We start from the raw sequence: 15,332 nt of genomic DNA on the forward strand, positions 1-15,332 counted from the left end.
TGGAAGGAAGCTTCTGAAACCTCAAAGGCCACCCCTCCCACTAGTGTCACTCCCTATGGGCCTAGGGGGCCATTTTTATTCAAGACTACCACAAGTCCCATGGAAACCAGTGGAAGATCTGGGAAGGATCTGAATGTTTAGCAACACTGAATGAAGAATCTTCTGTTATTTTGTGAGAAGACAAACTTGTGTAACAACCAACTTAACTAATAAATTTGTTTTTCATTAGCATTCATTAATATATAATGATAGGTTTCACTACCAACTCAGCTAACATTTAATACACTTGAAATTTCATACACAGTAAATGACACACAGCAATTAATTAACTTTACAATATGTAAACTATAAGATTTACTGTTATGCAATTAAAGGCTTGGCAATGGGGTCATTTGCTAACTAATAACACATACATGCAGCATAAAATTTTCTCAAGCAGTATTTTAGGTGGTTTTAGTGTGGTAATAAGCAAAATAGATGCAATCTTTGCCCTCATGGAACAGTTAAAGTCTAGAAGGGACAGCCAGACAAAGCAAAAAGCAGATTATCTTGAGATAAAACCTGAATGAATTTCCACAACATGGTACAACCTGCTACTGGAGAGATTTTAAAGAAATCTACTAGCTGAGTGTTTTTGTATGTCAGAAATATACTTTATTTTTGCAACTTCTTAAGATGTGTTTTATTCCCTTTTACAAATGAGGATCAGTTAACCAGTGGCCACTCTATAATTCAAGTGAAAACAGTAAGACTTAATCTAAGGGGCTAGGGAAACGGCTCAGTCAGCAAATGGCTGCCCGCATGAGCATGAGGAACTGAGTTCAGATCACCATCGCCTGAAAATTTGGGTGTGGTGGTTCACACCTGTAATCCCAGTGCTAAGGGGATAGAGACAGGAGAAGTCCTACATCTTGGTGACCAGTTAATGCAGTCAAACCAGTTTCTTAAAAAGTAAGGAGGAGATTGGGTAAGTCAACCTGTGGTCTCGATATACATACATGCCCATCAGCCCCATACCCCTGCACACAGAGAGATAGAGAAACAGAAAGACAGACAGACCAAGAGACAGAGAGAGACACAGAGAGAGTTAGTTGACAGCTTTAGAATTCTAGTCTCAGTGTTCATTCTGTATAAGGTAATTCCTTTACCCTTACCTTCAATGAACAAATATAAATCTCTATTTATGCATTCACATTGAATACCACTTTAAATGTTTCTAAAATCTCACAATGAGTGATTTTAGAAAAAATGAGCTTTAATAACTTTCTATTCTAGTTTTCTGACCTAATTTCTCAGGCCTTCTTATTTCACTTCCTAGTTTAATCCTTCTGTCCTTCCTCTCCAGCCTAGCCCCACCCTTCTGCCTCACTGAATACACAGCTTGGCCTCAAATCTCAGTCTTTCTACCCTAACTAGGACTGGGATTACAGGTGTGCATCACTACATTTAGTCACCTGTTCTTTGTTGATGAGTCTATTATAATTTTAAAATAATCTTAACATTTCCAATTTCTATAATGATCACTACTATTTTTCTTTTTTTTAATTTAAATTAGAAGCAAGCTTGCTTCACATGTCAATCCCAGCACTCTCTCCCTCCCCTCCTCCCCCTCCCTCCCCCACCAGGCCCCCCAGCCCCCCACCCAGTCTCCACTCTGATCCCCAGGGAGGGTGAGGCCCTCCATGGAGGATACTCAGAGTCTGTATTTATTTTTATTTACGTGTGTGTGTGTGTGTGTGTGTGTGTGTGTGTGTGTGTGTGTTACACCGTGTGTGTATGAGTGTCCAAGAAAAGAGCTCTGGATCCCAGGAGTGGTGTTATGGGGCTGTGAGACACCGGTGCGATGTGGGTGCTGGGAACTGAACAGGCCCTCTCAAAGAGTAGCAAATGCTCTTAACTGCTGAGCCATCTCTCAGTTACTTTTAATAACTTTTTTCAATAGTACTTACCAAAACACTAATAAAAATTGCATATGTAATACAGAAAACATTATAACACTATAATATTGATAAAAATGGTTAACTCATTTCTCAGAAATGTATTAGGAATTCCTTTTGTGTATTTACATAAATGTATGTATTTAATAATTGATGAAAGGTAAAAGTAAATCTACTCAGGTACAGCTGCCTCTGTAGTTAAATCCTCATCTTATCCTGGTCCTGCCCTATTGTATGTCAGTTCTTTTTTTTTATTATTTTTATTACATTTTTTTAAAGAAAAGAGCTTGCTTCACATGTCAATCCCAGCTCCCTCTCCCTCCCCTTCTCCCGCAGCCTCTACCATCCCCCCCCCAGCCTCCCACCCTATCCCCACTCCTTTCCACATAGGGGATATCTAGAGTCTGTCATTTTGTTCAGGGCAGGGTCCAGGCCCTCCCTCAAGAGTCCAGGCTGAGAGAGCATCCCTCTTCGTGTTATGGACACACGAAGTCCTTTTGTATGCCAGGGATAAACACTGATCTACTGCCCAGGGCCCCATAGGTTGCCCAGGCCTCCTCACTGACTCTCACACTCAGGGGGTCTGGATCAGTCCCATGCTGGCCTCTCAGCTGTCGGTCTGGGGTCCAAGAGCTCCCCCTTGTTCAGGTCAGCTGTTTCCTGCTGGTTTTGCCAGCCCATTCTTTGCCCGTTTGCTCATCACTCCTCTCTGTCTGTCACTGGGCTCCAGGGTTTCAGTTCAGTGTTTAGCTGTGGATGTTTTCCTCTGCTTCCATCAGTGACTGGATGAAGGTTCTAGGATGGCATATATGGTAGTCGTCAAGTTCATTATCAGGGATGCATATTTAATGTAGTCTCTCCACTATTTCTTAGTTTGCCAGTTACTGTCATCCTTGTAGATCGCTAGAGGTCTCACTGGTGCCAAATCTCTCTTCAAACCTATGACTCCTTCTATTATGGTATTTCTCATCCTGTTCTCTCCCTATTCTTTCCCCAACTCATCCTTCTTGCTCCCCCATGATCTACTCTCTCCTCCTCTTCTTCCCCTCTCTTCTTCCCATCTCCTACTCCCACCTCCACTGCTGTGCTCCCAATCAGTTCCGGAGATCCTGCCTCATTCCTCTTCTCTGGGGTACCATGCATATCTCTCTTAGGTTCTTTCCTGTTTCCCAGACTCTCTGTCAGTGGAATCGCAGACTGGCACTCCTCTGATCCATGTCTAAAATCCATACATGAGTGAGTACATACCACGTTTGTCTTTTTGTGACTGGGTTACCTCACTCAGGTTGGTTTCTTCTAGTGCCATCCATTTTCCTGCAAATAGTACTCCATTGTGTAAATGTACCACATTTTCTCTATCCACTCTTCAGTTGAGGGGCATATAGGTTGCTTCCAGGTTCTGGCTATTACATATAATGCTGCTATGAACATAGTGAACAGATGTCCTTGTTGTATGAATTTGCATCTTTTAGATATATGCCTAAGAGTGGGTTGCTGAGGAATCTCCATGCTGTTTCCAAAGTGGCTGTATAAGTTGGCACTCCCACCAGCAGTGGAGGAGTGTTCTCCTCTGTCCACATCCTCTCCAGCATAAATTGTCTTTGGTGTTTTTGATTTTAGCCATTCTGACAGGAGTGAGATTATGCCTCAGAATTATTTTGATTTGCATTTCCCTGATGGCTAAGGATGTTGAGCACTTTCTTAATTGTCTCTCAGCCATTTTAGACTCCACTATTGAGAATTCTCTACTTAGTTCTGTACCCCACTTTTTAATTGGATCCTTTGGTGTTTTGGAGACTTGATTCTTGAGTTCTTTGTAAATTTTGGAGATCAGCCCTCTGTCAGATGTGGGGTTAGTGAATATCTTTTCCCATTCCGTGGACTGCCTTTTTGTCTTGTTGACTGTATCCTTTGCCTTACAGAAGCTTTTTAGTTTCAGGAGGTCCCATTTGTTAATTGTCGATCTCAGTTTCTGTGCTACTGGTGTTATGTTCAGGAAGCGGTCTCCTGTACCAATTCGTTGAAGAGTATCTCCCACTTACTCTTCTAAGACTTTCAGTATGGTTGGATTTATGTTGAGGTCTTTGATCCATTTGGAGTTAAGTTTTGTGCAAGTCGATAGACATGGGTTTATCTGCAGTCTTCTGCATGCTAATATCCAGTTATGCCAGGACCATTTGTTGAAGATACTTTCTTTTTTCCATTGTATAATTTTAGCTTCTTTGTCAAAAATCAGCTGTTCATAGGTGTGTGGGTTAAAATCAGGGTTTTCAATTAGATTCCAGTGTTCTACTTGTCTATTTTTGTGCCAATACCAAGCTGTTTTCAAGGACTATAGCTTGGTAATAGAGCTTGAAGTCAGGGATGGTGATGCCTCTTGAAGTTCCTTTATTATACAGGGTTGTGTTGGCTATCCTGGATCTTTTGTTTTTCCGTATAAAGTTGATTATTGTTCTTTCAAGGTCTGTGAAGAATGGTGCCAGAATTTTGATAGGGATTGCATTGAATCTGTAGATTGCTTTTGGCAAGATTGCCATTTTTATTATGTTGATCCAACTAATCCAAGAGCATGGGAGATCTTTCCATTTTCTGGTGTCTTCTTTGGTTTCTTTCTTTAGAGACTCAAAGTTCTTTACATACAGGTCTTTCACTTCTTTGGTTAATATTATCCCCAGATATTTGATGCTGTTTATGGCTACTGTAAAGGCTGATGTTTCTCTCACTTCTGTCTCAGCCAATTTACCATCCGTATATAATAGTGCTAATGATCTTTTGAGTTAACCTTGGATCCTGCCACTTTGCTGAAGGTGTTAATCAGTTCTAGGAGTTCCCTTGTGAGTTTTTCGGGTCACTTAGGTAAACTATCATATCATTTGCAAATAGTGAAAGCTTGACTTCTTTTCCAATTTGTATCCCCTTGATCTCCTTTTGTTATCTTATTGCTTTAGCTAGAATTTCAAGTACAATATTGAAGAGATATGGAGAGAGTGGACAGCCTTGTCTTGTTCCTGATTTTAGAGGAATTGCATTGAGTTTCTCTCCATTTAGTTTGATGTTAGCTGTTGGTTTACTGTATATTGCTGTATGTTCCTGTCATCTCTGATCTCTCTAGGACCTTTATCATGATGGGGTGTTGGGTTTGTCAAAGGCTTTTTCAGCATCTAGTGAGATGATCATGTGGTTTTTCCTTTGCAGTTTGTTTATATGGTGGAATACATTGATAGATTTTTTTTTAATGTTGAACCATCTCTGCATCCCTGGGATGAAGCCTACTTGATGATGGAGCATGTTTTTTCTGATGTGTTCTTGAAACCGATTTGCTAGTATTTTATTGAGTATTTTTGCATCGATGTTCATGAGGGAAATTGGTCTGTAGTTCTCTTTCTTAGTTATGTCTTGGTGTGGCTTGGGTACCAAGATAATTGTAGCCTCATAAAAAGAGTTTGGCAGTGAGCCTCCCGCTTCTATTGTGTGGAACACTTTGAGGAGTAAAAGTATTAGCTCTTATTTGAATTTCTGGTAGAATTCTGCAATGAAGCCATGTGGGCCTGGGCTTTTTTTGATTGGGAGACTTTTGATGACTGCTTCTATTTCATTAAGGGTTATAGGTCTGTTCAGATTGTTTATCTGTTCTTGATTTAGTTTTGGCAAGTGATATCTATTCAGGAAATTGTTCATTTCCTTTAAATTTTCGAATTTTGTGGAGTACAGATTTTCAAAGTATGCCCTGATGATTCTCTGGATTTCCTCAGTATCTGTTGTTATGTCCCCTTTTTCATTTCTGATTTTGTTAATTAGCATGCTCTCTCTCTGTCTTTTGGTTAGTTTGGACAAAGGTTTGTCTATCTTGTTGATTTTCTCAAAGAACCAACTCTTTTTTTCATTGATTCTTCTCAATGTTTTCCTGGTTTCTACTTGATTGATTTCAGCCCTCAATTTGATTATTTCCTGGCGTCTGCTCCTCCTGGATGAGTTTGCTTCTTTTTGTTCTACAGCATTCAGCTGTGCTATTAATTCTCTAGTGTGACTGTTCTCCAGTTTCTTCATGTGGGCACTTAGTGCTATGAATTTTCCTCTCAGCACTGCTTTCAGAGTGTCCCATAAGTTTGGGTATGTTGTGTCTTCATTCTCATTGAATTCCAGGAAGTCTTTAATTTCTTTTTTTATTTCTTCCTTTACCCAGGGATGGTGCAATTGTACATTGTTCAATTTCCATGAGTTTGTAGGGTTGCTGCAATTTGTGTTATTGTTGAATTCTAATTTTAATGCATGGTGGTCTGATAAGATACAGGGGTTATTCCAATTTTTTTGTATCTGTGGAGGTTTGCTATGTTTCCGATTATGTGGTCGATTTTAGAGGTTCCATGTGGCTGGGAAGAAGGTATATCCCTTTGTGATTGGATGGAATGTTCTATAGATGTCTGTTAAACGCAGTTGGGTCATACTTTCTGTTAGTTCTTTTTTTTTTTTCTTTGTTAAGTTTCTGTCTGGAGGTCCTGTCTTGTGGTGAGAGCAGAGTGTTGAAATTTCCTACTACTAGTGTGTGAGATTATGTGCGATTTGAGCTTTAGTAATGTTTCTTTCACGAATGTGCGTGCCTTTGTATTTGGGCCATAGATGTTCAGAATTGAGATTTCTTCTTGATGGACATTTTCTTTGATGAATATGAAATGTCCTTCTTCATCTCTTTTTATTGATTTTAATTTGAAGTATAATTTGCTAGATATTAGGATTGCTACACCAGCTTGTTTCTTGGGTTTGATTGGAAAATCTTTTCCCAGCCCTTTACTCTGAGGTAACGTCTGTCTTTGACGTTGAGATGTGTTTCTTGTATGTAGCAGAAGGATGGGTTCTGTCTTCATATCCATTCTGCCAGTCTATGTCTTTTTATAGGCAAGTGAGGCTATTGACATTGAGGGATATTAATGACCATTGATTGTTGATTTTTGGTTGTTTTTGATTTATTGGTGGTGGTGTTATTGTATATAGGATTTCCTCCCTTTTTCTTTTGGTGTTTGGTAAAGTGGGGTTATCTATTGCCTATGTCTTTGTGTGTGTAGTTATCTTCGTTGGTTTGAAGTTTTCCTTCCAGCACTTTCTGTAGGGCTGGATTCGTGGATATGTATTGTTTAAATCTCACTTTATCTGGAATATTTTGTTTTCTCCATCTATGGTAATTAAAAGCTTTGCTGGATATAGTAGTCTGGGCTGGCATCCTTGTTCCCTTAGCATTTGTAAGACATCTGTCCAGGATCTTCTGGCTTTCATAGTTTCCATTTAGAAGCCGGGTGTAATTCGGATAGGTCTGCCTTTATATGTTACTTGGCCTTTTTCCTTAGCTGCTCTTAATATTTTCTCTTTATTCTGTAGGTTTGATGTTTTGATTAAATGCCGAGAGGGGACTTCTTTTGCTTGTCCAACCTATTTGGTGTTTTATAAAATTCTTGTAGTTTCATAGGCATATCCTTCTTTAGGTTAGGTAAGTTTTCTTCTATGATTTTGTTGAATGTTTTCTGTACCTTTGAGCTGTATTTCTTTACTTTCTTCTATACCTATTATTCTCAGGTTTGGCTTCTTCACAGTGTCCCATAGTTCCTGGATATTTTGTGTTAGGGATTTGTTGGACTTGAGATTTCCTTTGGTTGATGACTGTATATTCTCTTATGAGTCTTCAAAACCTAAGATTCTCTCTTCTATCTCTTGTATTCTATTGGTTATACTTGCATCTTTAGTTTCGTTTACCCAGATTTTCTATTTCCAGGATCCCCTCATTCTGTGTTTTCTTTATTATTTCTATTTCAGCTTTCAATCCTTAAACTGTTTGAGTTGTTTCCTTCATTTGTTTGATTGTTTTTTCTTGGTACTCTTTAGGTCCTTTAAGAGATTTATTTCTTGAATTTTTTGGTTCATCTTTCCTTCCATTTCATGTATTTTTTTTTTTTTTGCTTGTGTTTTCTTTTATTTCTTTAAGGGATTTCCTCGTTTCCTCTTTGAGGGTCTCTATCATCTTCATAAAATAATTTTTAAGGTCTGTTTCTTCTGCTTCATCTATGTTGTGCTTTCAGGTCTTGCTGGCATGGGGTCTCTAGATTCTGTTGGAGTCATATTGGTCTTTCTATTGCTGTTCTTATACTGTCTTCTTGTGATGTGTTCAGGTGGTGGCTTTCTCTACTGGTCTTCTTCTTTCCTGAGGCTGGGAGTGCTGGGGATGGGGTCTAGAAGGGCTCAAGTCTTTCCTGTGTGGGCGGGCGGGCCCTCTCGATGCCAGAAGCAGGCCCCAGAAGACAGAGGGAGTGGGTGGTGGGCAGGGAAGCGGTCCCAGGAGGACCCAAGGTCACCTGGAGCTGGGTGCTCAGGTGTGGGGAGAACTGCAGGTTGGGTCTGGGGGGACTGATGTCTTTCCTCTGTGGGCAGGTCCTCTTTATGCCAGGAGAGAGCTCCCAGAAGATTGAGGGAGTGAGTGATGGACAGGGGAGGTGTCCCAGGAGGACCTAAGCTCACCTGAGGCTGGGCGTGCCAGAGGTAGGGTCTAGAAGGACTCTATTAGGGATTCTTAAGTATAGCTTTGAACAGTGCATTTATTTAGGAACTACTTGTTTTGCAAACTTTGGGACTAATTTGCAGGAGAAATACGAAAGAGTTTAGAGTTGTGGTTTTAAAAAAAGTTCTAAATATTATAAGTGGACTTACTGGGCCATTTTAGAGGCTCAGGAAAGCAAACCACCCACAGGGATGCTTGAAAGTCCAAGGGGAAGAGGGCCTCATTGCTTTAGAATGGGAGTACGTACTTGCTTACTACAGGAAGGAAGTGTTGATGCTGAGGAGTATGGGGACTTCTGAAGTTGAACTGAATGCACTTTGCATTATGAGATGACCATAAACTTAGAGACCAGCGATGGAGTATTAGAGAGTGAATGTGGAATGTCCCTTAGGGGCTCCTATGTTCAAATATTTTGTCCCTAGCTGGTGGTGCTACTTTTCAGAGATTGCAGAATCTTTGGAAGGTGGAGTCTAGATAAAGTAGATCTCACCTTCAGGGAGGAATCTTGACATTTATACCTGACCCTGCTTCCGGTCCTGTCTCTGCCATCTTGTCTGCCCCCTGCAGCTACAATCTGCTCCTTCCCACCATGATGTCCTGAATACTCAAACTATCCACTAGAGTCAACGCTTCGTTTGTCAGGCATTTGATCCAAGATGAAAAAAAGTAATATATTTAGTTTCCCAAGCTTGTCTGGAACCAACACTCCTCGTTTCCACTTACCCAGTCAGTCACCGTGTTCATCTTACAAAGACCACATGTCCACTTCAGGTAGAGAAGACATTTCTATGAAGGCCATTTCGTTGTCAGCTGTGCATTCCCTTCTCTTGTCTGTGAGGTGATGTGGCTAGTGTTTGAAGTTCCTGTTCTGACTTTCCCATAGTGATAGACTATAACTGAGGTTGTTAACTGAAATAAACACGTTTTCTCCTAAACTAAATTGCCTTTGTTCAGGGCATTTTATCACAGCGTCAGAACAGATACTAGAACACACACACACACACACACACAAATCTCATGTGCCCAGTAAGAAGAAAAAATGTGGAAGAGTTAAAGATATTCAAGTAAGTTTTCCACCCAAATCCACTGCCTAAGGAAAATAGAATGTACATCACAATGTACACTATATATGTGTCCCAGTCAGGGATTAGGAAAAATAACAACTCCATTATAATAACACAGAGGGGTTTATACAAGCTGAATCTGAAAAATTTAGACAGAATTATGTCATCTCATCTTGTAAAAACAGGTAAATCCTATACATTGACATAGGTCTGTAAAGAACTGTAATAGAAAGGAATACATACTAAGCCAATACACCTGAGGCAAAACTATGAAGAACAGGGGAGAGTGCCAGTTTGAGAGGATAGGGTTTTCCACAAGAGCATCACGGCAAACCCGAAAGCATTTAAAATTGTACATGTCCTAGACAAGCACAGAGAATGGCTAAGGCCTGGGTACCTTGGAATGATTCTAGGAGAACACTACTTTCCTTTTAGAGTTATCCATAATGTTTAGAAGACAACCTAAAATTTAAAACAAAGTTTCATTTTAATTGCTCTCTTAAAGGTCAAAACATACTCCCTAAGGGAAAATGAGCAGAATGGTCAGGCTTTCAAAAAATCAACTCAAAGGCACAGTGTCCTACTCAGGGTTACTATTATTGCTGCCATGAACACTATGACCAAAGCAACTGCGGGAGGAAAGGGTTTATTTGGTTTACCTATATTGTGTCATAGTGCACTGAGGGAAACCAAGTCAGGAACCTAAAGTAGCCAGGAACCTGGAGGCACAACCAGATACAGAGGCTGTGGAGGGGTGCTGCTTACTGGCTTGCTTCTCCCCGCCATGGCTTACTCAGCCTGCTCTCTTAAATAACCCAGGACCCACCAGCCCAGATATGGCACCAGCTAGGCATCCCACATCAACCACAAATTAAGAAAATGCCCTACAGGCCTGCCCACGACCCCATCTTATGGAGGTTTTTTGTTGTTTTTGTTTTTATTTTTTAGTTGCAGTTTTCTCCTTTCAGACGGTTCTAGCTTATGTCAAGTTGATATAAAACTAGCCAGGACATAAAAAACATTTGGTGAGAAAAGTCTGCTATTAGGCCTAGCACTAACACTTAAAGGCCAACAATTATATATTTAGTATTCCGTTCACAGAAGCCTCTTACTATTCTGCTGCTGCTAAGAATCGAGAAGAAAGGGAATACAAGATTAGTGTCATAGGGCTGGGCCTCAGCCTAGTGCTAGTTCTCTTGCCTGATGTGTGAGGCCCTGGGTTCAATCCCTAGTAAACACACACACACACACACAGAGCATGGGGCAATCCATAATAACTCATGGGTTGACACAAGAAAAGGAGAGAACAGAAATTTTATTACAACATTTCATGTTTAATCTAGACTCGGCATGGAAGGAAAGGAGGACTGAGTGCAAGCTGCCCTTTAAAGTAACAAGTGGTCAGGAGATTGCCCATGTGATACACTGTTCAGACTGTAGGAGACATGAGCTGTAAACTGTTAGACATAAAGACAGAAGACAAGTCAATTACACGAAGCCTTCAATATGGATAAAAAGAACACAGAGTTGTGATGTTACCTCTGCAATAACTGTTTTGTTTTCCTCCAATTATCCTTGCTAACCCTCCCCCCCCCCAGGTGGAAAGGGGCAGGCTGATAGCACAGCCAGGGGAGCCAGAGCTGAGACACATTCCACTCATCAGACCTACATAGGCCAGGCTGAGAACAATGGCTTCTGTTCTTGTACTGTGCCCATAGCAGCTGACCTACCACTATGGCAAACAGGCTCAAGGAGAAAGGTTTTGATTAATTAAACCACAGAGAAGTTTATCTTAGGGTTTTGTACACATTAATCTATTTTTAAAACAGGGGGAAGCATTCAAATTCAGGATTAACAGACCAGAAACTGACTTAAGAGTTAAAACAGCCGGGCAATGGTAGCACACGCCTTTAATCCCAGCACTTGGGAGGCAGAGGCAGGCGGATCTCTGTGAGTTCGAGGCCGGGCTGGACCGACAGCCTCCAAAACAATACAGAGAAGCGCTGTCTCGTAAAACCAAAAAAAAAAAAAAAAAAAAAAAAGAGTTAAAACAAAACACACACACACACACACACACACACACACACACACACACGAGAGGCAATGTGGTACACACCTCAAATCCCAACACTTGGGAAGCAGAGGCAGGAGAATGGCTGCAAGTTTGAGCCTAGTCTGGGCTAGACAGAGAGTTTGAGGCTGGTTTCAGGTTAGCCAGGGCTACACAGTGAGACTTTGTCTCAAAAACAACAACAACAACCAGAAGAACAGTCATAAGCCCAATCCCACCCCAACACTGCTGATGTACTAGTCCGATGGACAAGGAGCAAAGGCTGGCTGACAGTCACCCTTCCTCATCACTGCTGCTCCAGGCATCCTCAAATGCTGGATTCAACTGGGATTTAGTTGTAGCCTAAAAAAAGAGAGAAGAATCTATTTTTGTATTTCATAATTTTAGGTTCATAATAGGCTCAAAAATGCTATTTTAATAGATTATTTGGAAACTGTATTATTGCCAGTTTAAAAACAAAAGTAATGTAAAGATAATATAAACTCATTTAAAACTAACAAAATTGACTCTTCCAAAATAACTTGCTTTCCTCAAAGTAATCAGCTCACAAATGCATGTGTAGATCTACTCTATGACACTGTTCACAGTGTTTCTTCAACTCTGTGGAGAAGGCATAACACTGACATTCTGGGTTAAGACTGGATGCATGCCCACAGCAGACTGGTCATAACATACCCCACCCTTGAGACAGTTCTGGGGCTCTGTGGTCTAGGCTGGCGCAAAACTCATCACAGTTCAGGGGTTACAGATGGTTGTGAACCCTTATACCAGAAATCTAACCCACCTCCTCTGGAAGAGCAGCCACTGAGCCGGCTCTCTAGCCTGACACACTCCAGTTCTACAGCTCACCTGGCTTTGAGTTTGTGGGAAACCCCCTGCTTTATCCTCCTGAGGGCTAGGATGATAAGCATGTGACACCAAGCACAGATGAATAGCATAGTTTGTAATAAAAAATTACTGTGGGTTATTACACAGATAGTCTTTTACTTTTTACAGCCAACAGTGCTAAAGCATAGGTAAACTACAGGAGAAATGGTAGCATGGGCAATTATTAGCATGGAGGTTTCCCTGGGAGATTTTTTTCTGAAAGCTATTTAGATTGTTTACTCAAAATTGCAAGAAAGTATCACAATATTCTTCCACCTTAGAGCCGTAAGTGAAAAAGGTTTAGCAACAAGAGACTAACTAAATTAATTACTAAGTCAGTTCACTTGTATGGGAAACCAAACAACTTCTTTTTCATCTCTAGGAAATCACTTCAAAGGCTTAAAAGATGCTCTCATTTTTTTTTTCTTGAATTAGGAATCAAGTTTGTTTCTTATGCTGCAGCTTTCGAATCTGGCTACTTGATAAGACCCAGATTTTAATAGCTAACTGTTAATTTTCTTAGATATATACCTTTTGCAGGGGAACGTTTTCTGTGAAGGCAACCCCTAAGTCATGTCTAAGAATGTCATTTCCTTTACTATCAACATGACGGAATTTTACAATTCAAATGGAAAAGCCAGCATCCCCAGTAGTTTCCCCACACCTAGTAGACTACCTAGAAAACAATATGGTGATGAAGGCATGCTTCACAGTTGTTAAACAGGCCAGACAACATCCATAAACTTAGTGGCTATCACCACTATGCACACAGTAAAAATTTCCTTACATTTGCCTCCAAATGTTCAAATCAAAACTATGACCAAACTCCAGCTAACCACTCATTTCCAGCAGCAGTGATGTAAGTTTTAAGTCTGTTCCTTCATTCATTCTTTGACCCAAATGTTTGCTGAATCTCATGATGTCTGATATTAATGGGACAAATTCCTTACAGTTGAAATCTGATGTTTATCAAGGAGGCTGTGTGAAGCTGGGTGTGGTAGAGCATGTCTGTAATCTTTTGGAGTTTGAAGATTTAGCTATTAAACCAGTCTGCTCAAAAGGGTTTAACCTCAAAGGCGACACTTCTCTCCTGTCTTTAGACTTTTAACCCTGCCTTAGATAGTTACCAAAAATATCCTTGAGGAATAGAAGCTACACAAAGCTCTTCTAATTCCACTATGGAAGCCCAATGTGTAATTTACCAATCATTGCCATTTCATTTGATGATTCAACAGAAGAACAAATTTATATTTCTATGGTGATATATTGGTTATGATTTACTAATGTCACTGGAGATAAAATGCAAAGCTAGTCACAGTCATAGAGCCAGGCAATGGTGATACACACCTTTAATTCCACCAGCCACATTAGTTAGCTATAGAAGCTAGGTGGTAGTGGTACACACCTCTAATCCCAGGACTCAGGAGACAGAGGTAGATGGATCTCTGTAAGTTCAAGTTCACACTGAGCGACACAAAATTGACTCACTCTAAAATAAAAACAGCTCACATAAAGGTTATCTTAGCACTAGGGATCACACACCTTTAATCCCAGCACTTGGGAGGTAGAGGCAGGTGGATCTCAGTGAGACCAAGACCATCCTGGGCTACATGAGAGTGAATCAGAGCTCATGCCTTTAATTCCAGGATTTGAGCGGTATGAAAAGAAGAAGCAAAGAGTCTCATGTGAGATTTAGTTTCCAGACAGGGAAGGCATAGAATTGTAGTCTGGAAGTTTGGTGGAGTGATGGGGGATGTCTTTCTGTATATATGTTTCTCTTATTGGTTGGTGAATAAAACACTGTTTGGCCAGTAGCTAGGCAGGAAGTATAGGCAGGGCTACCAGATGAAGAGAATTCTGGGGAGAGGAGGCAGAGAAAGGCCACCAGAGAGGGATGCCATGTAGCAGACTAAAGGAGTAACATGCTGGAGCATTACAGGTAAGCCACAGCCTCGTGGCAATACATAGTTTAATAGAAAAGGTTAATAATTAAGAGAGAACTAGCCAATAAGAAGCCTGAGCCATCAGCCAAACAGTTTCTAATTAACGTAAGTATTTGTGTGTTTATGTGGGGCTGAAAGGCAGAGAGACCAGGCTGGACAGAAACACCGTCCACAGTGTAGAGCATTGTACTCTGAGGATTTGTGGAGACAGGATCAGCCCTTTTAATCTGAGGCAGAGGTAAGACCTAGTGGCCTGGCTGGTTTGCTTCTCTGATCTTTTAGCTTGAACCGCGTCTTAATCATGTTACATATTTTGTTATGAATTATTTTGCTTTGGTAACGATAGAAACAAAATCAAGGTTCTGACATACTTGCACATATATTTAATACTTGCAGTAGTAAACGGGCATTTGGAATGCATTATACTATTACTACTATACTTTAGTATTAAAACAATCACAAATAAAACATCTATGGTCAAGAGCTGCAATGACAATGCTGCCGGTGGATTTAGTACACATTACTCTACTTTGGTTTTCTCTACAACATCTCCTCCTAGTGGACACCCAGTCTATGCATGCACACACCTCCCTCTACCAGGTTTCTGGTTCTACTGGCAGATACTGTGCATGGGGATGATGAAGCTTGAGTTTAGAAGGGATCCAGCCCAGAACCCAATACTGAGGAGGATTAAGACAAAGCATCATAAGGATATGTCTGGAAAAGTTTCAAGTGTTACTGGAAAGTCTCAGAGTTTTCCAGGTCAGCAAGTGCACAAGTGCAGAGTAGAAACATCATTTCCTGTGCCAATGTCAAACATTCTGTTTTGTTTTGAGACCGAATCTTGCTTTGTAGCCTAAGCTGTCTTAGTCCCCTTAGTGCTAAGATGACAAGAATGAGTCACCACAT

At 40.6% G+C, this 15,332-nt stretch overlaps 1 protein-coding gene across 2 annotated transcripts in view; it reads right to left on the reverse strand.

Moving 5' to 3' along the window:
• Nucleotides 1–11,602: 11,602 nt before the first annotated feature.
• Ercc8 (ERCC excision repair 8, CSA ubiquitin ligase complex subunit) overlaps nt 11,603–15,332 on the reverse strand; it is a 37,520-nt gene continuing 33,790 nt past the window's right edge. For both annotated transcript variants that reach the window (XM_005065561.4, XM_040729132.1), the window contains one exon: nt 11,603–11,955. In XM_005065561.4, the coding sequence (XP_005065618.1) occupies nt 11,887–11,955 (69 nt within the window). In that variant the 3' untranslated portion in view covers nt 11,603–11,886. The remainder of the gene's footprint in view (nt 11,956–15,332) is intronic.

This window comes from Mesocricetus auratus, unplaced genomic scaffold (assembly GCF_017639785.1).
Source record: "Mesocricetus auratus isolate SY011 unplaced genomic scaffold, BCM_Maur_2.0 Super-Scaffold_100020, whole genome shotgun sequence".
NCBI lineage: Eukaryota > Metazoa > Chordata > Mammalia > Rodentia > Cricetidae > Mesocricetus > Mesocricetus auratus.